General features: G+C 37.1%; 4 protein-coding genes across 4 annotated transcripts in view; 1 reads left to right on the top strand and 3 right to left on the bottom strand.

Annotated features, from left to right (window-relative positions):
• Window positions 1–68: 68 nt before the first annotated feature.
• LOC109067952 (platelet-activating factor acetylhydrolase-like) lies at window positions 69–5408 on the top strand. The gene is made up of 11 exons (XM_019084828.2): window positions 69–387; window positions 809–954; window positions 1038–1188; window positions 1331–1424; window positions 1520–1588; window positions 2503–2674; window positions 2838–2951; window positions 3057–3148; window positions 3557–3727; window positions 3813–3961; window positions 4554–5408. The coding sequence occupies exons 1-11, from the start codon at window positions 315–317 to the stop codon at window positions 4652–4654; spliced, it is 1332 nt and encodes a 443-aa protein (XP_018940373.2). The 5' UTR covers window positions 69–314; the 3' UTR covers window positions 4655–5408.
• tdrd6 (tudor domain containing 6) lies at window positions 5361–15782 on the bottom strand. The gene is made up of 16 exons (XM_042747308.1): window positions 15323–15782; window positions 8754–14294; window positions 8506–8630; window positions 8237–8317; window positions 8133–8163; window positions 7925–7974; window positions 7782–7836; window positions 7554–7606; window positions 7406–7454; window positions 7009–7064; window positions 6860–6923; window positions 6672–6742; window positions 6530–6581; window positions 6362–6429; window positions 6221–6275; window positions 5361–6108 (listed from the first exon to the last, which is right to left on the bottom strand). The coding sequence occupies exons 2-16, from the start codon at window positions 14248–14250 to the stop codon at window positions 5927–5929; spliced, it is 6489 nt and encodes a 2162-aa protein (XP_042603242.1). The 5' UTR covers window positions 14251–14294; window positions 15323–15782; the 3' UTR covers window positions 5361–5926.
• A 293-nt stretch (window positions 15783–16075) lies between these two features.
• LOC109067956 (splicing factor 3B subunit 6-like) lies at window positions 16076–17584 on the bottom strand. The gene is made up of 4 exons (XM_019084832.2): window positions 17407–17584; window positions 16979–17097; window positions 16718–16856; window positions 16076–16378 (listed from the first exon to the last, which is right to left on the bottom strand). Exons 1-4 carry the CDS (start codon window positions 17434–17436, stop codon window positions 16289–16291), a joined length of 378 nt encoding a protein of 125 aa, XP_018940377.2. The 5' UTR covers window positions 17437–17584; the 3' UTR covers window positions 16076–16288.
• Window positions 17585–20324: 2740 nt separating this feature from the next.
• vsnl1a (visinin-like 1a) overlaps window positions 20325–27976 on the bottom strand; it is a 29446-nt gene continuing 21794 nt past the window's right edge. Inside the window, exons 3-4 of the mRNA XM_042746390.1 lie at window positions 22724–22939; window positions 20325–21999 (exon numbers count right to left, since the gene is read on the bottom strand). Of these exons, the coding sequence (XP_042602324.1) occupies window positions 21802–21999; window positions 22724–22939 (414 nt within the window). The 3' untranslated portion in view covers window positions 20325–21801. The remainder of the gene's footprint in view (window positions 22000–22723; window positions 22940–27976) is intronic.

Below are 27976 nucleotides of genomic sequence, written 5' to 3'. Positions count from 1 at the left end.
CAGAAAGTCCAACCAATGAAATGCTGCTTCACATCCCACACTCGAATGCTATTGGCTCGCGCTACAGTCCGTCATTAAAGGCACGAAAGCAGGGATGTGTTTATGAATCGTTCTTTCGACGAATCGTTCACTTAGAAGTTTTGTTCCACAAAAAGTCTTTCACACAAAAATCAGCACATTTTCCACACCGATCCAAACTGAGCAGGATCTGTGACAGTGACACATATGTATCGAGTCGCGGTCAGGATGAGGCTCCGCCTGCTCAGCGGGGACTTCAGCTGCCACTTTATGTAACGTTAGTCCTGCTAACGTCGATGTATTCTGTCTACAGACTCGTTCAGCTGACTCTGGTTAAGAAGATATATGAATGGTCAAAGTCAACGTCGGGTAAGTCAGTTTTTCAAAAGTTGTTCCACGCTTTGCCATAGCAGTGGCTAGTCTGCTAATTGTAAACAAGTTGGTCGTTGTCACTGGTTTCGCTATTGATGGTAACTTCCTATCTCGTCACTTATTTTCATACCGATTTTGCATATTTTTCTATTGTCAAACCATTGTGTTAACTGCCTTTGTATTGTATTTATGTTAACCATAACAGTGTGTGCAGTTATTATAACACTTACAAGCACGATGAGCTCTCACGAGCTGTATTCATATGACTTATAAACCCAAATGTGGCTATTGACAAGTGCTGAGATAACTAAAAGGCAACAAAAGCCGTGCCAGCTGAGAGATTCAACAAACTTGTTTGAAAGTGTCATGACATGTCATGCTCTGGTATGATAATGTGGGTGGGAGTCTTGTTTTTCAGGTTTAAAGTTTATTCCTAAGTGGAACTGTTTGGCTGTTTTCACAATGGGTAATTCGTGTGGGCACAACAACACTATGAGTATCCCGCCAGGAAAAGGACCCCACCAAGTGGGATGCTCTGACCTGATGGTGGGCCACACAGTCCATGTAAGTGTGCACTTGAATTGTGTGCACTCAGATTGTTTGTGTGTCATCAGCAGATTTAAAACATGTATTTATATTTCTTCTAGGGGACGTTCTTGAGACTCTACTATCCGTGCCAAGCATCCGAGAACCCTCAGCTGCCAGAGTGGGTCCCGTGCAGGGAGTATTTCAATGGCCTCGCAGACTTTATGAAGATGAACAGAGCACTCAGTGAAAGAATTTTTAACTACCTCTTTGGTAAGAATTGTTGGTTATTGAGTGCTGAAAATGTCAGCCAACCATGCCACTTCCTCAGCATGCATCATTCTGAGATGTGGTTAAAACATTGGTTGCCACTGTTGCCATGCTATGGACATTAATGTATGTTTGTTTGCATTAGGGTCTTGTAAAATCCCAGCAGCCTGGAATGCATCGTTTAAACCAGATGGGAAATATCCTGTTATTATTTTCTCCCATGGACTTGGAGCTTTCAGGTGTGGTTGATTTGAAGTTTCAGGTGTAAACGTGTCCTCAATCCTTGATTCAGTGTTTTACAGTGCCACTGTGTTTTTGTGTGTTGTATTTGCAGGACATTGTATTCGGCCATATGTGTTGAATTGGCATCACAGGGCTTCATTGTTGCAGCCGTGGAGCACAGGTGCTTGCTTTCAGTCGGACTGTATTAGCTGTAAAAGCTTTTTTTTTTCTTTCTTTGGAACTGGACCGGTACATTGAGATAAGAGATAGCCACTAACCGCAAACTGACACAATTACAACTGCTGTACAGTAACTCTCCTTGCCCCACACCAGTGAAAGGTTTTGTATGTTGTAATAGTCAAAGTGTGTGAGAAGAATGCAAACAATAGTATGAACTAGGTCATCACATTCTTAACAATGTTTAACACAGGGCAGCAGGATTGGTCAAACACTGCCTTTCAGATTATAAAACTAGGATCTCAATACACCTGTCGTTAAAATGAATTCAAAATGAAACATTGGAAATACTTCATAGTGTTTTTTGTAGAACTCTTAAGTTTATAAGTAAGAAGGTAACTAATTTGTTTTTATATAACTACAGTTATTACTATGGAACCACTTTAATGTTTCCGGGGTTCTCAGAAGCGCAAGTTGTCATAGTTGAGTAAACTTCAATAGTGGTGAACGTAAACTACAATGATATTTTTTTGCAATCTCATTTGTTCCAATAACAAAAACAAAACAGGTTAGCATTTTCATTATTTAAAAAAAAAAACAATAATAATAAAAAAAAAATTTAAAAGAGAGAAAAATGTAAAAGTCACTCCCTCAGTCTTTGTATTTGAAACACTCTTGCATCAGTGTTAACTTTAACTAGTTTCATGTAAGTATAGTATAGTGTTATGAATGTACATTTAATGAGAATGAAAATATAAAAAAACTTGTCCGTGAAAAGTGTCCATTAACTAGAAATTGGATTTTTTGCATCTATAAAACATTATACATCCTCACTTGTGTTAAAAGTCTCAAGATCACTTATGTGTTGTGTTTTGTCTGGTGTATTCTTCTTTTACTAAAATGTCTTTTTAATTTCAGGGATGAATCTTCTTCTGCAACTTTTTACTTCAGAGAGCATACTGAGCCAGCAACAAAAAAGCATCCATCATGTGACATAGCCAAGCCTGTGTCTGATAATCTGGAGGAGGTTTGGATGTACTACAGGCCGCTGAAAACGGGCGAGAGTGAGTTTCCTCTGAGAAACAAGCAAGTGAGAAAATCACCTTACTCGTAACTCATCTGATATCCAAAACATAGTCTTCCTATGCTAGTCATTCCTAGGACCTTTTCTGATATTAGCATCCTGGCTAATGCACCATTGAAGGAACTGTCTGTGCTCCATGTGAACGAATACAATTTCCTTTATGTTTCAGGTAAAGCAAAGAGCAGACGAATGCATCAGAGCCTTAGATATTCTCTTTGACATCAATTCAGGAAAGTCTGTGGAGAACGTCTTACAGTGTGACTTTGATTTGTCAACAATGGAGGTGAATCTTACAATAAGTTAAAATTCAGTTAGTTTAGTTAAAATTGAGAACTGCTCAATCATGTTCTGTGGAGTGCTGATGACAAAGAGCCTTCCTGCATTTCAGAACTCCATGGACTTGTGTAGAATAGCGATTATGGGACATTCCTTTGGAGGCGCGACGGTGATCGAATGTTTATGCAAGGAAGTCAAATTCAAGTATGTTTTGAGCTGATTAGGATGTCCCGTACATATTATGACAACTATGAGTTATGAGATCTTGTGGGTAGATAAACATTTATCAAGCTGTCTAAAAAACAATGTTCTCAGTGCGGTTGGCCTTTACTTTATCCTTCACAGTTGTCTGTGAAACCTCTGCAAGTTTCCTGTTTTTGTTAAGATGCATTTTCATACATACTGAGATGCAACTTGAAATCTTGTCATGCACTCTAAATAGCATTATAGGGAGAATAATTTAAGAAAAACCTTTTTTTTTTTTTGCATGAGTTTTCAGGAAAAAAATTGAACTAGCCAAGAAAGACATTGGTAAACTAATTACAGTAGCATATTGGTAGCACCATGTAGTTTGCAAGAAGTAATCATCCTGGCATCAATGTTGCTTCCTAGGTGTGGTGTGGCGCTTGATACCTGGATGTTTCCTCTGGATGAGGAGATCTTCCCAGGAGTGAAGCAACCAATCTTTTTTATAAACTCTGAAAAATTCCAGTGGATCGGGAATATCATCCGCATGAAGAAGCTGGACTCTGCTATCTTTCCTAGAAAAATGATAACCATCAAGTCAGTCTTTTTTTTTTATTTCAAGTCAAGTTGTAATTCAATCTGAAAAATGTTTTGTTTAATTGTTCTGTACTATTTTTGGCAGAGGGACGGTCCATCAGAGCTTCCCAGATTTCACATTTCTTACTGGGAACTGGATTGGAAGGCTCATGAAGCTAAAAGGAGAGATTGATCCACACATAGCCTTGGATCTTTCCAACAAAGCAACTTTGGCTTTTCTTCAACGCTGCTTAAGTAAGTTATTTACCTTATTGGGTTTGTGTGCTCCAGACTTTGTTTATTTATTTATTTGTTAACAACACTCAAAAGGTTTGGGGTCAACAAGTTTTAATAGATTTGCTGAGCAAGGATAAATTTAATTAATCAAACATTAAAGACTGTTATGTTACAGAAAATTCAATTCAAATATTTAAACACAAATGCTGTTCTTTTGATTCTTTTATTAAAGAATCCTAATAAAAAAAAAAAAAAAAAGAATCACAGTTTCCACAAAAATATTAGGCAGCACAACACTGCATCGTTACATTGATAATAACAAATGTTACTTGAGCACCAAATCAGCATTGAATGATTTCTGAAGGCTCATGTGACACTGAAGACTGGAGCGATGGCTGCTGAAAATTCAGCTTTGCATCACAAAACAAATGCCATTTTATTACCACATTACGGTTTTACTGTATTTTGATCAAATCAGTGCAGCCTTGTTAAACTTCATAACCACCCCCCCCCCCCCCCCACATAAAAAAAAATAAAAAAATTACATCAGTAGTGTACATAATAATGTAAACTTGTTTTTGCAATATCTAACTTATCTCTTTGTTTCTAGATATGGACAGAGACTTTAATCAGTGGGATCCACTAATTGATGGAAAAGATGACAACTTGATTCCAGGAACCAACATTACTATACCACAGTCATCTGTTTAATCAAGCAACATGAAAAGTGTATCAGTACAATGACTTTGTAATCTTGCAAATGCACGTAACAAATAGACAGAAGGTATTTGAGAAAGGGCCAAGTAATCATTATGCAAAATCTGTTTTTTTGAAATTTCATAAGACAAAATTTTGGACTGCTGTGTATGAATACGATTGAATTTGCACTATGGATTAGACAGTGATCTGATGTAAATTACATTTAGTATTTTTTTTAAATGGCAAACTACACAATCTATACAGGATGACTTCTAAAATGTACCACTTGGTAACAGCCACATATTTACAAAACAGACAGTGCCATAGACTTTAACTTTTTTTTAACACTTCACCGTTCTTTGTTGTGCCTTAATGTTTTTAGAGTTATAGAAAGTGGGTTTTTATATCAACGCAGTGTTTTCAATAAACTGTGACTGATGATACAAAGGGACAGTTAACAGACAACCATTTGGAAATATGAAATACCATACTGTGAAATATATTCACCATAGTCTCCTTGTTTCACTCCTAACGATTTTTACATCTGAGAAGTAAAAAGTAACCTCAGTTTTCTCTGAATCTATAACTAAAACCTGTAAGTTCCTGATTTGTAAGGCAATAGAATCAGTTTTTACACTACTAATTTCTGGTCAGTGAAAAAAAACTCAGTATTGAAATTTCAGTATTTCTATGGTTATGAGTAAAGCCACACAAGTTGTTTATATGTATATGGGATTTTGTTTATTAAACAGAATATGTGACCTTTGGTATTTGTTTTTTTTCCCCCTCATACAAAGTCAACATAACAAGTAATGTTCATACAAGACACAAAAGTTGCATATTTATTAAAGAAAATTTCAAGTTTCCACAAAGTGCAGCAAATTGCTTTTTCACCACAAATGTAAACATTTAAGAGCATTTGAACAAGCAACAAAATTCCTGGATAAAGTACAATTTAGAAACATTGTTTCAAAATGCAATAAGGAAAACAACGAAAGGCTGTGTAATAACTGAAAAAACAAAACAGCCTTCATCTGCAAAGAGAAATCACTAAACAGTGATGTAAGGAGAAAACAAAACTACAGCTCTACTCTATGAACAAGCAGAAGTGCTTATTGTTGCTATTATGTGGTTTATGGTATTAGGTAGACAAAAACACTTAATACATCAAGCTGTTGGCTCTATAAATGTGATTAACCAAAACAAACAAAAAAAAAAAAAAAAAAACCACATTACATAAGTAACTTGCCTCTTAGGATACAACCATCTCCTGAGAGGTTTATATTAGTCAATCTTCTGTTTTTCATTTTCACTCTCTGGCTCATATACTTCTGCCTGGGATTCTTGCAAAACACCAACAAAAATGACATCATCGTCAGATGCATCCTCAACCTTCAGGGTCAGATGAGTTACACGTGAATCCTCGGCGCTGGTGCAATCAGCTGCATCTGACTTTTCTTGTAAACCTGTGAAGCACACTGCCATCAGTTCTAACTTTAACCAGAAATTAAGATTTTAAATAAAAACAGTAGGAATGTTAATGATTTTCCCATTTATATTTGCACTCAAATGACTTACATGAAGATTCTTCAGCATCAGCATGGATTTCTGGAGTAACTGGATCTCCGTGAAGCTGAAGTTTTCAAAGTAAGGAATATCAATAAACGCCTCACATTTGTGGTTAATGAATAAAATAATTTAACAGCAAGCTTGTAATACCGTGCCATCGGATGCAGTGTCAGACTCCGTTCCATCACTGGTAAGGACAATAAGATCTTCAGTAACATCTACAAAAAAAATAAAAATAACAGAAGCTAAACATCTACACTATATTTGTTCAAATTTAAAGAATTTCATTTGAATACAGAATGCAAAAAAATAACATACTATTAAACTCCTCAAGCAAGTCATCCGTTTCGAGCTCAGTCTCACACACCCCCTGTTTTCAAAACCATGATATGAAAGGAATATATTTTTAGCCACTAGGTGGTGTAGGCCTTTAAGATTAATGAGAGAAAACACAAAACACCTTATCATGGGGAGTCACATCAAGGAAATCCATCAGCAAATCCACTCCAGTGCTCACGTTGGAAGGATCCTCTAAACAGACACATTTTACAAATTACAATATAAACAAAAATTAAAAAAAAAAAAATTCAGTCAACTACTATTTTAAGTTTATTGGAGTTTTTATCTCCATGAAGTATGAAGTGTAACCTCTTTGCTCTCCAGCTGAAGTACTTAAATCCTCTTGTGGATCCTTGCTTTCTACTGGTTCAGGCTGAAGTACAAATAAGTTGAAGGAGTGGGTTAATAAGATTAAGTAGTTGTGAATCTCATCTCAACAGTCTTATGTGTGTACTTACACTCAGTACTTGAACAAGATCGTGCACTTGTAGACACGCTGGGGGAAGGTGCACAGCTAAACAAACATAATACAACCCTGTCATTTGCATAGAGGTCAAAGATAAAGCAGGACATTTGTTTTGTTTTTTTATAACCCTGATGGAATTACACACTTCTGTTTTTGTTTGAAAATAAGTCTAGCCAACCACACATTATGTATGCAAAATTTGCCACATGGATTTGACATTTCATTGTCTGAACATCGATATTCATTCGAATGCAGATTCAATAGATTTAAGAATCATTTCACACAGACATTATACCGTACATTCATAGAATAAGGGCACTACGCACCATTTATAATTGAGGTCCCAATACTATTTTTAAAAAGAAGGTAAATTAACTAAGCTCGCTCACCCTCAGAGTCTTCAACAGCGGAGCAGGACACAAACCCTGTGACTTGAGGCTGCAAGTAAACACATGTTGAGACACTGGGCTATGTGATTACTATCTGTCAATTAAATTTTTATTTGCTTTTGATTGGTACAACAGCATCAAAGTGTACCTGGTCTGCATGTTCATCACCTGGATCCATTTGGTCAATTTGTTTCTCTTCACCTTTACATATTAAAAATGCAATTTTGAACAATTTTGCACTTATGATTTATATACTACTTTGCCACCAATTAATAACACCATAGTATATTTTAATGTGTATAAAGTGTATACATTTTGTCCTCTACCTTGGCAGTATGTGATGCAGTAATTTTGTAACTGTATACAAAACACTTACCATTTGGTTCTTCTGATTCTGAGGTGACAACAGTTTCATATTCTGTATCTTCTGCCTGATGTGATCAGAGATAGAATTGGTTGTTAGAATTGGTTCTCAATGGCTGGAAACATTCTGCGTTTCACAGTTAAATATCAATTTACCTTTGAAGGACTATTCTTAAATCCAGTGTTTCTCTCCTTGGTTACTTCATCTACAAAACATATTACATGTTTAAGGATTGTAAATGGTTATTTCAGGTGAAAAGTGTGATCAGAAAAAAAGCTGTGGAATTCTGAGGTACGGGCGGGATAAAATAAGTAGGACTTCACTGACATTTTTCTTTCAAATATAACAAAATATAATACTTACCACTTGGAACTACAGCTTCAATGCATGAAGTCTGAAATTAAAACACTGCATGAGTAAAAAATGCTTTCTGACTATAAGCAAAAATTTATTCCAGCATTCCACACCTGCAGTTGCTCGTCTGGCAGAATTTCAAAGATGTTGAGAGGATCTACAACCACCTCAGAATCATGTTCCACAAGCAACACCTGATCCAAAAAAAACAAAAAAACACAACAACATAAGTCTGAAGATGATCTGAAGTTGAACAAAACAAAACCTGGTTTCTTTACCAGAAAAACAAAAGCAAAAAAAAAAAAAAAAAAAAAAAAAAAAAAAAAAAAAAAAAAAAAAAAAAAAAAAAAATAAGTGTGAATGAGAAGATATATACACTCACCAATGCAGCATCTTCAGAACTTTTTAAAATTTGTGCTCTGCACCAATTTCTTCTTACGTGACACCATATCACACATTCTGACCCAGCAGGCCTTTTCTCTGTTGCTCGCCTTAAATAGCCCAAGTCTTTAAAAATTTGAAAAAATAAAATAAAATAAATAAATAAAAGGAAAGAAGGAAGACCTCTTCAATATAGTTAACACTGTATCTCCAAAAGTTGTACTACAAAATGTCAAAATTCAGGCTTACCCGATTGAATGATCTCAAATGATGGCAACTCTGGTCCCTCAACGATGCATAATTGAGAATCTGTGTTATTCATCAAGAAGCTATCTATGTTCTCTGAGGAAATACTAGGTGTAGCTCCCTCGGAGTGCTGTGGCAAAACTACAGGAAAAGGAGTTGGGTCTGTCTCTTTAGCAAAAGCATGCTGGTTTGTTGTGTCTGATGGACTTGTGAAAGCTGAAGCACCTTCCATGACACATGTGGTTTCAAGGTCCTCTTGTGCATCAGAGGGCACTATACTCACTGTATCAGGTGAGACAACATCTTCAGTAATCATCTCAAGTGGCTCATCCTGAGCTTCATTTCCAACTTTTGTACTTGTCAGTAAATCAAGCTGCTCTTGTTCAGAATGCTGTATTTCGAGAAGTGAGATGCAGGTTTCATTGTCAGCATGGTCAGTGTCTGAATCATGGATAACTACTGTCAATAAATCAAGCTGCTCTTGTTCAGAATGCTGCATTTTGAGAAGTGAAGTGCAGGTTTCATTGTCAGCATGGTCAGTGTCTGAATCATGGATAACTACTGAGTCAATATTAACTTCAGCAGCCACATAGGCATCGATGGACACCACATTTGCTCCACTCAAGAGTTCAACAGATGGAGTTTCAGGACTTTGAATTTTCCAATAGCTTCTCATGGCATCATTGATGACAACACCATTACAATCCAGCTTGATGATGTGTGGCATTTCAGAGTTCCCCATTTTCTCAACAGTGATATTTAAAAGCTTGTCATTAACTAGCTCAAAGAACACATCATCTGCCTCTTCAGCCCAGAAACCCTTGGAAAGATCAAAACCTTCTAGCTGGCAGTCGAAAGCCTGAGGGGGCACGTCTGATAGCTCAGGTGGAAGTGCTTTAACATCACCGATATTGACTTTTGCTTCATTTCCATAGTCAACAAAGGTAATGGAGAGCGTGTCAAGGTCCCTAGATGTAACTATAGCTCGATACCACAAATTATCTTCAGTGAAAAGAGCAATGCAAGCACTTCCAACTGGCAGATATTCCTCACTCAAAGTTTCTTCTGATGCATTACCAGCATTCTGTAACACGTCTGAAATCTCTTGAAGTTTGTCCGTTGCCGCATACTGGCACCAGAAGAGCTGAGGACCCTTGATGAGTGAGGTGTATCCAGTGATCATTTGACCAGCTGATAGGTCAGGGTTCTTGTAATGTGTACAGACCATGATTTCAGATGTCTGCTTGACACCTGGGCTCGTAAGCTCAGCTGCTGGTGCAGAATCACCCCTGCAGGCGGATCCCAACACTACACCATTAACATCAAGTTTCACTTCCCAAATGGTGCCTGACATTTTCACAAATGTGCACATGACCTTTTCAATGTTTTGCTCAATCACCCGTTTGAAGTTGGGTGCAAGTTCTTGGTCTCCACTCTCAACATTCAGTTTATGTACAGAGCAGTGGATGCTGTACCTAGGAAATGAAGCAAATGATTGATCAAGACAACATATTTTTGAAGCAGAAATTGTAGCCGTGTTTCCAAAGTCAACAAATTCGACGTTGATTGTGTCACCAAGGTTTTTTCTTACTGCTGCACGGTACCAGGAGTTATCTTCAGAAAACATTGCACAAACCATGTCTCCCTCATGAATATTACTGGGATCAATGTTGGCACACCTTGACTGGTCAGCATTCAATTTCTCCACGAGGGAATAAATTTCATCCTCATCAGCTGCAAACTGAACAAAGAAGCTACAAGGGCTATTGCAATGAGAGATGAATACCTCAGCTTCTAGACCTGGTTTTATTACTTTCACCGGGAGCGCCGATTCATTAAGAAGAGCCTGAGACTTGGCCTTAACACCATCAGTTTTGTCAGATGTACAAGGGCGATGCACATCAGCTCTATCACTGGATTTTCTTTGTGGTTCAAGATGTTTCTGGGAATTATGCAGTGTCCCAAAATCTCTTGTTGGTTCTAGTCCACCATTTGTATGGAATCCCCACTTGCTCCGTGGCTGTTTTGATTCAACGTTACCTTGTTGTGCTGCATGACTTACACGGGACTGTGGAACTTGCTCCACAAAATCTCGCTTTAGACCACTGGAACTTTCCTGCATATGGGTTGCCCCACTTTGTGCACTTCTGTTCTTTGAACTAAATCCTTTGAATGCGCTTGTTTCATTTCTATGGATTTCATTGCGAAACTTCTGTCTGATCAGTGCATTCACTTGAGTTTTTCCTTCATAAAGTTCCACCAAAAGCTTTCCTCCTGGGTCTTTTGCCACGATCAAAGCAGTGAAACAATGACTGTCCGCAAAATTCTGAAACCAATTTCCCACTTCACACGGCACATCTTCAGGCATATCTGAGAGCCCACATTCAACTGCCTGCACTGGGACAGACATGATCTCTCCTGCTTCAATTGGAACTGGAAGCAAGTTTGAATTGTCAACTTCCAATGTGTCGCCATAATCCACAAAATTGACCACAACTGACGGTTTTGTAGACTTTATTTGGCCTCTGTACCAAAGTCCATCTGTGTACTTTGCAAAGCAAACTGTTCCAAAAGTCTGAGGACACTTGGTTGCCTCTAGCTGACGGCATAGGGAGTTGACCTTGTTTGATAGTTTCTCAATCTCCTCTGAATTCCTGGCAAGATGGCAAAAGAACTGAGTGACACTTTTCACACAGGTGATACTCACTTCCTCTTCACATCCAGTCTTGACTCCATGTGTGGAGTAATAGTAGGTGTCCAGGCGAAAGGGTGGAAGAGGAGCTTTCTTAGAGGGTGCACGATCAGCTAGACGTCTTTGGACAAGGAGATTGCAAATGCTTTGAAATGGGGTCTCCAAGTCTACCACATTGAACACGACTTTCTGGGAGTCATACATTACAGCAAATATGGTGCATTTTAGGGGCACATTCATGGACGATGCCGTGTCAACAAACTCATGAAACTGCAATGTGGCTTCAGGGCTCCAGTCTAAAGCTGAGTGAGATACTGGGTGGATCAGGTTATACAAACTGCATCGAAAGGCTTGTCCTTTCATCTTCAAGAATGCTGGAGTGATCTTTCGAAGATCTTCAACAGCAACCTTCTTTGTCTGTCCGTAGTCAATGAACAAGACATCAACATGAGGTGTTTGGTGCTTTTGAATGACCAAGGCTCTGTACCATATCCCAGTTTCAGGATGACGGGCAACACAAGCAGCTTCCAAAGGTGGCTGAAATTCACTATGACCATAGAAACGCTGAATGTCTTGCATTAGCACTTCTAAACATGCTGCATTTCTGGCTTTTTGACACCAGAAGTCATTTGGACTTTCAATGTAGGATACGGTTACCTCCAGTGAGCTTCCAATGGGAAACAAGTATTCCTTGAAGCCAGGTGCACTGTCCGTTATGGCAGAAGAACTGGAAGGCATTTGAGGCCGAGCTCCTGTCAAGAATACACCAGAGGTGTGTGTGGGTTTTAAACCAAAGGATCTTGTGGCAGAATTATCCACAAAGCTCTTTTCACTGTCTGCAAAATCTGCATTGCACAACAACTTGCTCACATCATTTTCTCCATCTAAACTCGGATCCACTAACTGGACCATGTGAGTGTCTTGATGCTTTTCTTTTACATGCAAATCAAGTACTCTGTCTTCGACGAGTTTCAAAAAGAACAATGTAGCCCTCTCATCCCAATGTTTCAGTCTGGGTTTAATGCCATAGAGGGAGCACTTTACTGCAACAGCAGGCAGCTGCTGAAATCTCAGAGGCAACTGTCGCAAATCGAAACAATCAACTAGTTCTGTGTTGCCATAGTCTAGGAAGTAAACTTCTGCTTTCTTGTCAACTACCTTATAGATAGCTGCTCTATAGAACACAGCATCTTGGGATTTAGCTGCACAGAGGAGACCAACAACAGGCTTTCTTATCAATCCGTCAGTGCTTGTGGGATCACTGTACAGATTTCCGAGGCCATCCATTAGCTGATTGAATTCATCTGCGTATCGCTGAGTTTGGATCCAAAACTTTCCAGGGCTCTCAACATGCTGTACAACAGCCAGATGCGACGTGTTAGGTGTGAGACTTTCTGTGAAAAAGACTGGTTTGTTCCCTTTAAGGTCAGAGTAGGTTTCATCAATGTGTGCAGCAACAGTTGTCTCCGAAATCTTGCTCTTTTGAGACGATGGGCACTTCTGAACAGCAATGTCTGTAAGGGTCATATCAGAATCCAGTGTACATTTCTGTTTCAGTTCAAACAGTTTGTTGATATTTGTGTTCTCCTCTCCGTAAAGCGTGACATAGTGGACACCTTCAGAAAGGCTCTGATACTGAAACTTGGCGATCACGGTGCGGTTGAGCAGGAGAGATTTCAGATAATCAATCTGTGAAGCTGTCCAACCCATACCTCTGTCAGCTATTCCATGAAGAGAGCACACATATGTTACGACAGGCATCCTGAAGAATTCTGGGGCAAGTGGACTGATGTTCTCAACTTGAACAAACTGTTTCTTCCCATAATCCACCTGCAAAATTTCAACCACATTGTTGGCAGACATGACCTGCTGCAGCACAGAACGATACCACTTGCCATCACTTCCTCTTGATGCACACGGGCTGCCTAAATTCTCAGGTCTTGCAAAATTACATCCAACTCTTCCCTCATAATGCTGAGTTATCTGTTCAGTTAACTTTTTCAGCTCCTGAGAGAAAACCTTAAGCTGACAGAAAATTCGGAATGGACTTGTTACTTCTGTGACCACAACAGTTTCAACAGTATCGGTTTGCAGCTCAGGGTACATGTAGGCCTGCTGCTTCTCTATTTGCTCAATGATCTCAATTGGTTTGGTCCTAATGGAAGAAATTTTCGGAGGTTCTCCAGTTCCACTGTTGGCCTGCAGAGATCTGGCAACAAACTCCTCAAACCGATCACTGTACAACTTCTTGGCAAAGCCCATTTCAAACATCTGTCTGGACAGGCAAGGAATGTCAAGTAGGAACGTTCGATGGGGCACAAGAACATCTTGAACAGTGGCATTGACTCTTCGACCACAGAAGGTCTTCATGAACTCTAAGGCCATTGCTGACCATTTGTTTTCAGGAGACAGTGGCAGGACATTGGCAAGAACACAGAATTCAACTTCAGGGGGGAGATAGAAAAAGTCACTTTTGCCCCATGCTAAAGTGTTTACAGTGGCACGCAGTGTTCTGCCTTCATCGATTAAAAACACACTGTACTCGTCAGTATCTCTGGACACTATACGGGCTCTGTACCATGTTTCATACACTCGTACAAGACACAAGTCACCAGGGTTTCCTTCCAATTCACCAAAACCCTCTCTGGGGTATTGAATCTCCTTTTTCAGTTGCTGATAAGCAAATTTTCGGTCTTGATCGAAATTCCCCCAAAACTCTACCAGAACACATGCCGGGTTCAGGTTTACTTTGGTAATGAGTACGGGTACATTTGAACCCGTAGATGGGAGTCCTGGAATAGAACACATTGTGATTTCTTCCGTGACTCACTCGCTCCTGTGACTAGGTGTATCTAGAAAGAAAAGGGGGAGAGTGAAAAAAAAAATTATACTGGTCCATAATCAAGGTAAAAAAAAAATAACAAAAAAAAAAAAAAAACCTCGGTCCACATATATATCCAAATAGAGGTGAAAACTAGACAGTTTCACATTAGCCTATAGCTACTTACTCTGGACACAAATTTCCTACCAAATGTTGTTTTTTTAAACTAAATTGTACAACACTAGACCAGAAACATTCAACAGTGCAAGACAACCAATGTCAAGATTTTAGGCTACAACTAAAAAAAAAGTAGGCCTATGTTTTAGGTTTTTCAAGGTTACATTAAATATAACACTAAAGGAGAGGAAATAGGACAATGCACTATGGAAATACTTTACAGAAACACTTTATACTGTACAATTTTTATTTATGAACCATTTAACATGACACGAGACAATACACAGTATGAACATTAGCCTAACCCTGCTTACCTCAAGATACCATATACAGTATAAAACGTTAAATTTATAAAACTACCCAAGTGTAAATAGAGATCAGAAAATATATGTTTGAGTCAGTCAACGGACTTCTCTCACAGGTGAAATCGGAGTTTACAGGCGACAGCTGCAGCCTCTGATTGCCAGACCATGAAAAACATCACTAACATAGTATCACTATAGGTTCACCGATGAACAAAAATAAATACAATTCCCAAAAATCACTTCAGAGAAGGTGACTTAACGTTATCATCAGGTCTGTCAGGATGCAGCACAGCGTGAATAAAACGCAGTAGCGTTAAGTTAACTGGATTTAGGCTCTTTCACAACAAACTTGTGTTTTCAACGTTCAGCTTAACGTTACTCGCTCAAAAAATAAAGTAACTTTACATTCGATTTAATGAACTCAACAGTAAACCATTCATGGTTTCAAAGTTAAGCTTTCCTTTAGCAGATGCGAACGCCTAAAACGCGACCATTTCGAGTAATGTCAATCATTTTAACTAGCACACATTTAATAGATAAAGCCTACATGAAATAAACATTTATGACAAACACTCACCACTTCAGCGTTTATTCCGCTTTTATTTCAGTGTGGACCAACGACATCTTGGCTTCTGATCAGCCGTCGAGGAGGACTAATGGCGAAGAACCGAGAATGGATTTTCACCCCGTGAAACTTAAATTAGTTTTAGAGAACAACTAAGTTACGGTTATACAAAAAAATCGAGAAAACGTCCAACTTATATGTAGTATAATTAAACGAAGAACTTAAGAGATAAGTAACTAGATGCCGCTGATGTTGTTTCGCGCCTTGTTCTCGCGCGCTCAGCTGATTGGCTCATTTATGGTCAGACGGAAGTTCATTAAAAGACGGAGGCGACAATATTTAACGAAGTTTAACTCCTAATCCAATGCAAGATATTTAATTATTAACGATTTAAGTAGTGCATTTCTATAAAATTGAGATGTTGTAATCAAATTAATTTCAGGTAAAATATATAGGGCTATATTAATAAGGCATTTTTTTTTACTCATTTCTAAAACAACTTCAATGTTATTGGTTAACCAAAATCATATAAATACAGTTACTGAAAAAAATGTCGGTCTTTAAAAAAAGTAATATGCAATACACGAACTTATATGCAGTATAATATTGATCACCATTGAAATGTGAATGCAAAATAAAATGTTTACCAGTCGAATCATTATGTATTTTAATTTATAAAACCTAGCTGATTATAACTAGTTTTCATGTAAAACAAAATGTGCAAATAAGAAACCAGGCAATTATATTAAAAAAGAAAATCACTGATTTAGTAAAACAAATGCTATTTTATTCAATATTAACAGAAAAATCAATGAAAAAGACATTAGGTCAATACATAAGACTTCAGGCCAAGTAATGAACACTGTTCAACAGGTATTTTTTTTTTGTAAAACAATCTTTACTTAATGGGGTAAAGTGAGAAGGATATGGGTGTAAGACAGAACAACAGAGCAACAGAAATAATAAAGAAAATGTTGACTATTTCGGTGGGTCTGTGTTTATCCCGTACTTCTCTTTGAGAATTTTCAGCTGCTCTTCCTTTTTCTTTGTGTCCATTTTTTGGAAAGCTGAAAAAAAAAAAAATCATTACAGAGTTAAAAGAGTTTTGTACCACAATCAAAGTTAACATCAATAAAGCAATTGTTAATCCAAAAATGAATAGCTGGACAAAAGTCACTGCTTTCATTGTATGAAAAAGAATGTTTTGGACATTCTGCATAATACCTCCTTTTGTCCTCCCCAGAAGAAATAAAATTATAAATGTTTGAAACAGAAATGCAGTAAATGGCAGAATCTTACTTTTTGGTTAATTACTTCTTTAACATACAATGAAATATAATGAAAACATTTTAATTTTACATAGGATAAAGTTAGCGTCCAAATCAAAGGCAAATCAGTTCCACTCACCCTGTTTGCATTATAGTACAGTACAACTAAGTATCTGTTGCAAACATTGAATCCAGAAAGGTGATCACAGGCATTTTTGGCATCAAAGATGTCTTCATATACAACATAGGCTGTTCCTCTTGTTTCTGGTGTGTTGCCACTAAAACAATCAGAGAACAATCAGATACTCAGCTTACAAAAAGACACATAATCAGTACTTCGGTCCATCGGTGTCCGTTATGGATAATAGAATGTAAATGTGAGAAATACACGGATACTCACACTCTGATTTGACGAATTGGCCCATACTTTCCAAAGATGTCATACATCTCCTCTGCGGTGATCTTGTATGGAAGGTTACGTATATACAGTATTCTGTTCACCTCTGGAGGTAAACGAATCTGAAACATGCCAGCAAAGACAAATATTAACATACACATACATGAAATGTTAATAGTTTCTGATTAGTAAAACACAAACCACGCGGCCATTTAAAGAATATGAACGTCCACAAGTGCTTCGAGTGACATTTAATTATGAAAGAGGATTTAAAGAATTCCAACATAGACGCAAATAGTCTGTCTTAGAGCTAACTGATCATGTTTATACCAGGAAATCAACAATGAACATCGATCTCTAGTGTACTGATTAGCCATTTTGAGCCCAACTCTACCAACATCACGATACGTTTGAACCAATTCTGGACTTACATTCGCTCGTTTAGCTGCTTGCATCGCCATGGCTGGATCTCTTTAAAGGAAACAACTCAAACTTTACAACAACAAAAACCTTTACAAGTAGAAACAAGTAGCAGCTAGCACAAGCTAAGTAGCTCCGCACTGCACAATGTTTGTTGGCGCAGTGCGATGACGTCCTTCCGGGAAGGCTCCGGGTAGATTCCTTTGAGGTGACGTCAAGCGGCGATTCCACTCGCTTCATTATTAAAATATTAAATACATTACTGTTAAACTTATTGCTGATTTTTCTTTGTTATGAAAAAATGTACTGTTTGGTTTCCATGATAACAAGAGTAAAAAACAGAAAAAAATTATATCTAATTAATCTATTGATTTTTTTAGGGAAATATCATATTCAAAAAGCCAAATTAAGTAATTCTAAACCTTCTTTTATTGCTTTTGGTAAGGAGACGGAACAGTACATCAAATCCATCCATGATTTAAAAAATAAGAAGGCTGTTAAAAGCATTCAGTAATGCTCTATCTTTAATGTATTTATTTGAAACTCCCCCTGGTTCTGCTCTTGCCTATTATTTGTTGTTTCTGTATTAATGACTCTATTTGTGTGTTCTTACTGTTTGTATCGTAAAGATTTAATAAAGATTAAACATTTAAAATATTAAATGTAGCATTACGAACACATTTTTGGGTTGATTAAATTTTTATATTTTTGGCCCTATGAATGAGGTGTACCATTTCCCTTCAAATATATTATTTGTTATTATGGAAAACCCAAAACACGTTTCTTTTGAATATGATGTTAATTGCTCTATTTTTTATGCAAAATTCTCTATCCATAAGCAAAAATGGTGCAAGTCGTCGTTGTGTCTTACACTTTTCCTTGCTGAATTCAACTCTGTAATTTAATCTCTAATATTTATAAAAAATAAAAATAAAAAAAGTGAAAAAAGTTTTTTTTATGTTTTATGATGTGTTTAAAGACACATTAACTTTATTATGATGCTTTTCTCTTCATGTGAGCATAAACCCAGGTTTATCTTGTTGTTGATGTAAGTGTAAATGTTGTCAAAAAAATTCCCTGATGTTGTTTGTATTATATGTTTTCTGAAATTAAATATAAATATATATATATATATTAGAAAAACAAAAGTTCTTATTTTTTTCATATTGTCTATAAAAACGGGATTTCCATAATAGTTTTTGTCCTTGTAAGCAATAATTTTAGATAATTTGTTTATTGACCAAAATCTGCTTTTGGTTTTTTAAATATGTTATTTGGTTTCTATAACATGAATAAAACAAGAAATTAAAAGGCCCCCTTTATTATTATCCTTTTATTGCAACTTGCCATATCAAACTATTTCTTCCTCATAACTCAAAATCTCTTAAGACGCTACACCTGTGCAGACTTTTCATTTATTTTGTTATAGACTTCAATACATATTGCTAAGATGTAACATCTTATTTTTGTTTTCAATTATATTTAATTTACTATATTAAATCTGTACATTTTAATTTGTTCTTTATTCATGTATATATTTTTGTAATATCTTGGCTATATAAAATATGTGCGTCTAGAAGCTTGCGTTCTGCAAGTTATTGTGCCATTCCAAAGAGGCACAAAATCACTTTCATGGACTTTTACATTAAATGTTCCCTCCTGGTAGAATGACCTGCCCAACTCAATCCGAGCAGCTGAGTCCTTAGCCATCTTCAAGAATCGGCTAAAAACACATTTCTTCCACCTTTCTTTGACCCTCAAACTCTAACATGTTCTATTCTAATTCTATTCTTTAAAAAAATTGTCCCTTTTAGACTTGCACTCTATTCATTTAATAACTGCTTGTTTTCTTTAAAAAAAACGAACACTTGCTTTTCTAATCTTTTTTGTATTCTGTTTTCTTTTTATTTATTATACAACTAACAAAAGCAAAAACGCCTCTAACACTAGCTTACTCTATTCTTTTTCTATTCTATCTGTTTTCTTTTTATTTATTACACAATAATAAAAGACCTTGCTAGGCTAACAGAGACTTGTTATAGAACTTGTATATCATTGCTCTTTTGTTGATGTGATTGCTTCCATTGTCCTCATTTGTAAGTCACTTTGGATAAAAGCGTCTGCTAAATGACTAAATGTAATGTAAATATAAATGTAAAATATCTAAACAGCAGAGAGAAATTATAAAAAATATTTAATACTTACCAGTTTTTCATTTAATTAACGGAATTCAATTCATCCAACTGATCGAATAAATAAACAACAAAACCACCAAAATTGGCATGAATGTTTCAATATTTAGTCGCTCATTTTATATAATATGTATAGACCTATCTGGTGAACCTGATTTCACCAAGTAACTTACTACATGTTCCTGGATCAACATCATTGTTGACTCCTATCAACCAATCAGAATTGAGGGATAACTTTTCAGGAATATCTGTTTTAGGCTTAGGATCAGGTTTAGGTGCTTCTCCACCCTTGTTAATCAGCTAATTTTAGGATTAAATTATGGGTAGAGTTAGGTTTAGGGGTAGGGATTGGGTTAAATCTATATTTTTGGACAGTTATGTTGATCCAGGAAAATGTCTTACTTGGCAAAATCACAGCGACCATACATATGTCATTCCTGTTATGCAGGAATTTCATTACTTCAAGTGGACGATGCTGTGTCCACAGACGATTCTAACATGAAATCTGACCGTTTTTGCAAAATGATGTTTCTTCATTCTCTTATTAAAATGATAGCTTTCACCTTCTTCCTAAAATTACAGTACAAGGATATTCCTTCTTAAAAGTTAATGCAGAACTACATAAAATCAGTCCTGATATGTGCTGATAAACAAATTATATTGTAATTGCAGGTAATACAGTTCAGTATCTACATGCTCCATTCCTTTCAAATCAAACTCTGACATTGAGGAAAAAATCCCATATACTCTTTTATTAGTTTAAACCACAACACAAGAAGTAGTGCAGCCATTGCATCAGGGGCACAATACATGCTACATGTACAAAATAACTTTTAAATCGGAAAAGTTTGCCATTGCATGAATTTGGTGCGGTGCCTACGTAGGTAAACATTACAATGACAAAGGTTATGCTTGTAAAGCTCTTGACACTGGCAGAATGTACTTTCAAATGGAGCACAGAAATGTGCATATTTAGAAATCGAGTCGGTGCTCAAAATGTGCAGTTGGTGCAAATGTCTGGATTTAAAACGTAATATCCTCAGGGCTAACCTTTAAAACCCTCTGTTGGAGTGCTCCTGTAAGAGCAGCCCGTAAAAAGTAGGAATAAATACAGTCTTAGACGTTTTAGCTGTCAAGAACGAGTTTGAACAGGTACATTTTTAAAGGCAAAATCATTATTTTATATCACTTTAACCCTAAAAATTATCTTCATAAATTCATTCCATGCTCAGGCCCCACATGAATCTGCACACTGATATGCAATTTATTACATTTGATGACTATCTGAAACTGCACAGCTTGTAGGTTTAATATGGGAATATTTTTTATGGCGTAATATTTCGACCATGAGAATGAATGTATGCTCTCCGACGGATTACATTCGGCCACATTGAATCCCTCTCGTGTGATGTACATGCTAGACATTGAAGGTGTAGTAAACTAACCTTTTCCCATCAATGCATCACAAGTCTTTGCAAAACCAACGAATTATCCATCTAATTCTATTTCACATCTCAAATGTTTCTTTTAAATAAGGCTTGTTATCATTCTTTATGCAGGATGCAAATGAGGGAAGTACTCTTAAGGCAAACCTAATGGCATGCAAATAAACTACATTTATATTCACCAATAGTACAAGCACATTTGAAGGGAAAAGTTTGATGGACATGAGCTTATCTTTTTGTCCATCCAGATGAGTGGGTAAATCCGGAACAGTTACGATTACCATACGAATCGGTTCGGTTGACATTACGCAGTATATGGTACACATAGCTAGCATAAGTACAATAAATAGTAGCTCGATTTAATACAGCACATCAATGATGCGCAAGCTCCAGTGGATTCAGAAGGTACTTTGCACGCTCTTCACATTTTGGCAGTTAATTTCGACAACTCAGTATATATGTATATTAATATTCATATAATTCTATTTGTGCATGGCATGGTCTGTGTGTGTGTGTGTGTGTGTGTGTGTGTGTGTGTACGCATTTGCAGTGTATTCATGTATGTGTGTGTGAGAGTGTATTTGTGTGTGCAAAGGTATTCGTATGTGAAATTCGTTAGCAAAGAACATTCTCATGCACACAAGTGTTTCAAACACAGGAAGCGGATTCATTGAAAGGTAGTCCAAGCAATTTTTTTATCAGTGGAAATAGCTGCAAACTGAATGGAACATTAATCATTTGTGCAGTTCCTTGCTCTTTCCCGAGATGCTCATTTTTGCAGGTCACACTGCAGCAGTAATACAATGGATGGGTCACTCTTTGCTGCTTCTTTGAACTCTTCCAATGTGATCTGGTCGTCGTTGTTCTTATCCATCTTACTGAAGATTTTGTCGACCCGCTGCTCGGGCGTCAGGCCGTCCTCATTCATCTTCATCATGATAACAGTCCCCACCATCTTGTAGATTGCCTTTATGAGAAAAATAGAACAAGATGGGTTAAAATTCTTAGAAGAGTCAAAGACACACTGAGCTGTGCTGCTAATACAGGCAACTTTACTCAAATCTCAATCCTTATTTTTTTGCCAACTCTCTTTCTGACCATGAGAGGGCGACTCACTCCATATATACAGTAGAACCACAGTTCTCAACTTCTAGGGAGGTCTCAAGATGACTTAAAATAAGGCAAAACAGGGGTTAAAACAAACCAAAACAAATAAAAATCAAGACATTTATAACCAGGATTCCCCAAGTCTTGAAAAAACATAAAATAATTTCAAAGTGAGATTTCTAGACCTGAAAAGGTCATGTAAATTAACAAAATCATGTAACTCACGCTATAGTCATTTTTACAATTAATATTCATTTTTCTAATTATGCCAAGCTCTAAAATATTTTATTAGAGAAGAAATTGTGGATATGTAAAACATATTTTTCAAAATACTTTATCCTTATGCAGAAAAGTATAAAAACTGGAAAAGTCAGTGGGCCTTTAAATAGGGGACCTCAAAAAGGTTGAGAACCACTGATATAGAATAACTAATATAGCTTATTCAAGAAGACGGATTTTGAATGGGATTTTAATTAGTAAAAAATTAAGTAATAGCCAAGTTGAAATCATTCTTGAAATAAGAAGTCTTTTTAGTTATTTATTGCTTTATGCAAGTAAACAGGAGAACTGACTGAATCGAGTACCTCAATGATCTCAAGCATCTCAACTCGTGTGATTTTGCCGTCTCCGTCCAGGTCGTACATGTTAAAGGCCCAGTTGAGTTTCTGTTCGAAGCTGCCTCGTGATGTGATGGAAAGGGCACAGATGAACTCTCTGAAGTCGATGGTGCCGTCTCCATTCTTGTCGAAGGTTCTGAAAGCGTGCTGAGCAAACTTTGAGGCATCACCGTAAGGGAAAAACTGAAAAAGAGGAAAACAATACAAAAAGTCCCTGAGGTTGATGCAAAGAAAAAATATTTTTGATATGTCTGAAACACTTTTATAGAAATACACTATTGTTCAAATGTTTGGGATTGGAAAGATACAAAAAAAAAAAAACATATATTAAAAATTTTATTCAGCAAATCTGTACTAAATTGACTAAAACTGACATTAAAAACATTTGAAATGTTACAAAAATTTCAAATAAATGTTATTTTAATTCAGTGAAAAAAAGAAGTATCACTGTTTCCACAAAAAACAGCACAACTTTTTTTCAAAATGAATGCTTTGAACAGTAATTGCTATTGAAAATTCAGCTTTACCATGACAGGAATAAACAGCATTCAAATATAAAATATATTAAAACTAAAACTTTTTTGGATTGTAATAATATTTCACAATAATGCTGTTTTCTATATTTTTGATCAAATAAAAGCAGCCTTGAAGAGCATAAGAGACTTAAGACTTAAGAGACACATCTGCATTTTTCTGAGCAGCAGAGTACTGCATAAATGGTACTGCATATTAGGAACAGTATCATGACTGTTATTTCCGTTGGTCAGAAATGCTAATCTTTACATTTGCTCACATTAAAAACCTGCTTCATTTTAGTGCCTTTTCAACTATCATTTTGTTGCATCAAGGTAAAAACAGGAACTTCACAGATAGCACTATGAATGCATGAAATTTTAGTGGTGGGTGAGCGTATGTGTGTATGTGTCTGTTAACTAAGGCCATCAACACCCAGCGCAGTGCCTGCCTCTTTGCAGAAGAGGGCTGCAATGCGGACGTGAGCAGTGTAATCGTTCTGTGCCACTACAAGAGCAGCACGTAGCTCCCCTTTGAAGGAGGGCATCATTCCCCTCCTAATGCTGTTACCCTCTCAGTGACTGAGGGCAAAAATTACATTCACCTGTTCCCAATGTCATCCCAGCCAAAGTGCTATTTGTCACCTATTGTGCCCAAAACACCACTGATTTCCAATCTAATGAGCAACAGGGGTGGATAAAGGGTTTTTATGCTGGCGCCAAGCTGCAGATACTCAAGTAAAGTGAAGATTTATAGGCACCATGGACAATAGATATAATATATCATGTTTTATAAGCCAAAAAGCAATTTGAAAGTAAACAAGAAGGCCCTTTTTGAGCAAAATCAATAGATGAGAATTGCTATTTTTTCACTAGGTATTTGAGAAGCCACTGTAAGGTTTTTAAACGTTATCTAACCTCACATTTGAGTGAAGAGTTATTTGGCTGCTAAATATTAAACGACAGAATCACTGGAGTGTGATGGCAGAGCTGAACTAAGCTAATAATAAATTCTGAGCACTTAGGAACAGATGCCACGCTCAAAGACTGGGAAATGAGACTCTCATAGTTTTCAGCAAATTAGAGAAAAGTGTATGTGTGTGAGAGTGTGTGTGCCACAAGGACGACAAAAGCTGAAATCACCTACATAACCAGGAGCAGACAAGGGGCCCGATCATACACCCGGCGCAATTGTTTTTGGTAGTTTCAGCCCGACGCAGTTCTCATTTTTCCGTCCTGCGCCGCGTTGTTTAAATAGCAAATGCATTTGCGCCCATTTGTGCTCCCATGGGTGTGCTGGTCTAAAAAAGAGGTGTGTTGAAGTGCGATGAAACACCCATTACTCATTAAGAGAATAGGGACAACCCGTTTAGATCATGCGCCTGGGCGTGATGACCGTTTTCCCGTCGTTAAACTAGCAAAAGTGGATTCGGACACACCCTGAGTGCACCTGCTCCGTGCGCTTTACACCATGCGCTTAGATCTTTAAAATAGGGCCCGAAGTTCCTCAAGCGAAATAATAAACAAACTAAATAATGTATATAAAAATGCAGAAAGGCTTGTGTGTTTAGGGATTGAGATAGATGATAGAACATGTCATTAGCTCAGTATAAAAGCAACAGAAGTCAATGGAAAGTCGCCACCATGACATTATTTGTATTTCAGGGGGTTCAAGAAGGTTAATGATGAGTTGAATATTTAATACTACTCTATTGTGATGAGTGGGGCGGGGCCGATGGGAACAGAGCGAGGCCATTGAAGTAAGTGATAAACACCTGCGCCACTCACATGCCACTAAATTTAACTTTATTTGGTTATGCAAAAATGTAAATTAATTAAATAAAATCTTTAAATGCTAAAAGATCATTTTAACAATGCAAGTCAAACCTGTTAACTGTCACCCCGTCCCTCTAAGGTCTAAGACTCCTAAATAGATATTTTACCAATATTTTATGTTAAAAATTATAAAGGAAAAGTAATAGATTAATTTATGACAAGAGTGTACCCTCAAAAATCTACATCATAACAGGAGTTCTGACCTTGTCAAAAAAAAGTCTTCTTCGTTGCCTTTTTCTCTGTCACACTTTAGAAATAAACAGAAATGATATATCAACTGAAAACTTAAAATCTCAAAATTCATCCTTAAAAACCCATTTTAAAATCAGACATTGCTTTACCACAAAAAGGGTACACCAATATCATGTTATAAAATGTTTTTGTTCATGAATTATAAAAATTTTAGTTTGGAAAGTGCACTTTCAAGTCTATGTTCAAAAATGTGAGTGACAGTTAAGGGGTTAAATAAATTAATACATAATTTCCTTAATCAGCTTTTGGTCTTGTTTTTGCAAATGTGAATATATTTAAAGGGGTCATATGATACTTTTTTAAAGATCATTATTTTGTGTATTTGGTTTAACAGAATATGTTGACATGCTTCAATGTTCAAAAAACACATTATTTTTAAAATACTGTACATTATTGTAGGTCCTCTATGCCCCGCCTCTCTCAAAAGCCTAATTTTCTACAAAGTCCCTCCTTCTGACAAGCGCAGTCTGCTCTGATTGGCGAACTGACCCAGTGCATTGTGATTGGCCGAACATCGCAAGCACTCGTCGGAAATGTTTCATCCCTTTCCATAATCGTGAGCTTCATCTTTCAAAATAAATGTAAAGACAGTTAATAATATCCTTAGATTTACCATCATTTCAAGCCCGAAAGAGGAACAGAGTCGCGTAACAGACACAGTGATGATGCTCCTATGTGTCTGCAGTACACAAGCCATGGACGGTTAAGACTCCACTGTGTGACCCTGTCTCTTTCTCTCTCTCTCTCTCTCTCTCTCTCTCTATCTCTCTCTCTCTCACACACACACACACACACACGCGCGCGCGTGCGCATGCGCAGATACTATTGGCTAATACTTGAACCACGCCTTCTTTCTTTGCGTACTTAAACTAATAACAGACCATACTTACAGTAGCTGACTCAGAAGCGCCAGATTGTCGTAGCAAAGTCAGAATTACCTCCTCTCCTAGGTTCACGAAACGGTCAACATAAAATGTGTTGCTGTTCTGTTGTAAGTAATCTTAAAGATTCCTAAATGCATCTACTTTCTTTCACCTAGAAACACACAGCATCTCCCTGACATTGCTGCTTCAACACTAACTGCGGTGAAACCACTGAACTGAAACCACGCCTTCTTTCTTTGCGTGAACATTTGGGCGGAATTACACAAATATTTCTACATAGTGAAGTAGATATGTGGGGGAGTGTTTGAATGAGTCCTAACTTTTATAAAAAATATATCCTTGGATTTGAGACTTTAGTCTTGGCAACTTTACAGATCTTCTTCATGCACCAAGAGCTTGTAACACTCCAAAGAGAAAGGAAAAATGTAAATCGCATATTACGACCCCTTTAAAACAAGATACATTTCCATTTACCAAATATAACAAAGTTCATATATAGTGTTGGCCAAAATTATAGTATTTTCACAAGCTAAAAATGGTTTTAAGTCAGTTGTTTCCATCTTTTGCTGTAGTGTGTCAAAAATATCAGTTTATATTTCCAAACATTCATTTTGCCATTACTTGTAATAATCCAGTGAGATTTTTGTTTGCACAAAGAGTCTGACAACAGCCAGTGCCCCACACAGATATCTGCTCTCATCATCATCCAGTCTGTCTGGAATGACACGAAGAAACAGAACAAACTGAGAAAGGCTAAATCCAGAAGAACTGTGGCAACGTCTCCAAGATGCTTCAAGAGACCTACCTGCAATATATATATATATATGTGTGTGTACTTTTTTCCATACATTAATGGCTACCGTCAACAGTTAAGTTACTATACTTACATTCTTAAAAATAGCTTCTTTTGTGTTTAACAGAAGAAAGAAACTCATACAGGTTTGGAACAAGTGGAAAATGAGTAAATGATGACATAATTTTCATTTTTGTGTGAACTATCCCTTTAACACCTCATGCAGTTTTTTGTTTCTCAGGTAAATTTATCTGGTTTTAAGGATGAATAGTTCCAAGTAAATATTTTTCCCCACTAGCTAAGGCTGATGGGACGGCAGCTGTCTCTGATCTCATCTAAACTCAGCCAGCACAAAATCAAACAACCGAACACAGCGCCACCCTGTGAAGATGCAGAGTGCTCTCATATATCAAAGAGTTCACACACTGTCAAACTCCTCCAGACAGCAGAAGCCCTCTGGGGTAGCATAGGTCCGGTCATAAGCCCCTGCCAGACTGGCACTGGGTAGAGAAAAGAGAGCTGAGACGGGAAGTAATGCACACTGTGATGTACCCTGCACACATGCAAAATGATTCTCTCATGGGGCTGGTCCTTCTGCTCCATATGGCCTTGCCCTTCACCAAAGTAGAGGAGAGCAAAAGAAAACAAAGTGCAAGTCATGAAGAACTGGAGAGCTGCTGCTGTGCTGTGCGGCCCCCTCCCTAAGTTCTTCCGTGCAAATCTGGCAGGTTATGAAATGTTTTGTTATGTAAAAGAGAGTTTTTTTTAATAACTATCTAGGGCATGGCTGTGAGAAATTCTCAACTTTCACATTACATTAATATTCTTCTTTTTACTTTCTTTTGGATCCAAGAACCGAATGTAGAAATAGATCTTCACATGTGTACTGTGTCAGAAGACATGCTATCACGTGGGAATGCCACCTGATCAAGATCCAAGTATC

Source organism: Cyprinus carpio, chromosome B20 (assembly GCF_018340385.1).
Source record: "Cyprinus carpio isolate SPL01 chromosome B20, ASM1834038v1, whole genome shotgun sequence".
NCBI lineage: Eukaryota > Metazoa > Chordata > Actinopteri > Cypriniformes > Cyprinidae > Cyprinus > Cyprinus carpio.
The sequence above is the reverse complement of the archived record's forward strand: the minus strand, read 5'-3'. Positions and strand labels throughout refer to the sequence as shown.

What these genes read in the sequence shown, in the direction of transcription:
- LOC109067952 (XM_019084828.2), top strand. Translation starts at nt 315, where the DNA reads ATGTATTCTGTCTACAGACTCGTTCAGCTGACTCTGGTTAAGAAGATA. An exon ending in AATTTTTAACTACCTCTTTG is followed by an intron (nt 1,189 to 1,330) that starts GTAAGAATTGTT and finishes TGTTTGCATTAG; the next exon opens with GGTCTTGTAAAATCCCAGCA. An exon ending in GTTGCAGCCGTGGAGCACAG is followed by an intron (nt 1,589 to 2,502) that starts GTGCTTGCTTTC and finishes TTTTAATTTCAG; the next exon opens with GGATGAATCTTCTTCTGCAA.
- LOC109067956 (XM_019084832.2), bottom strand. Translation starts at nt 17,436, where the DNA reads ATGGCGATGCAAGCAGCTAAACGAGCGAAT. An exon ending in CCAATTCGTCAAATCAGAGT is followed by an intron (nt 16,857 to 16,978) that starts GTGAGTATCCGT and finishes TGATTGTTTTAG; the next exon opens with TGGCAACACACCAGAAACAA. An exon ending in TGTACTATAATGCAAACAGG is followed by an intron (nt 16,379 to 16,717) that starts GTGAGTGGAACT and finishes TTTTTTTTTTCA; the next exon opens with GCTTTCCAAAAAATGGACAC.
- tdrd6 (XM_042747308.1), bottom strand. Translation starts at nt 14,250, where the DNA reads ATGTGTTCTATTCCAGGACTCCCATCTACGGGTTCAAATGTACCCGTA. An exon ending in CGCTGTTGAAGACTCTGAGG is followed by an intron (nt 7,065 to 7,405) that starts GTGAGCGAGCTT and finishes ATGTTTGTTTAG; the next exon opens with CTGTGCACCTTCCCCCAGCG. An exon ending in TGATGCTGAAGAATCTTCAT is followed by an intron (nt 6,109 to 6,220) that starts GTAAGTCATTTG and finishes TGTGCTTCACAG; the next exon opens with GTTTACAAGAAAAGTCAGAT.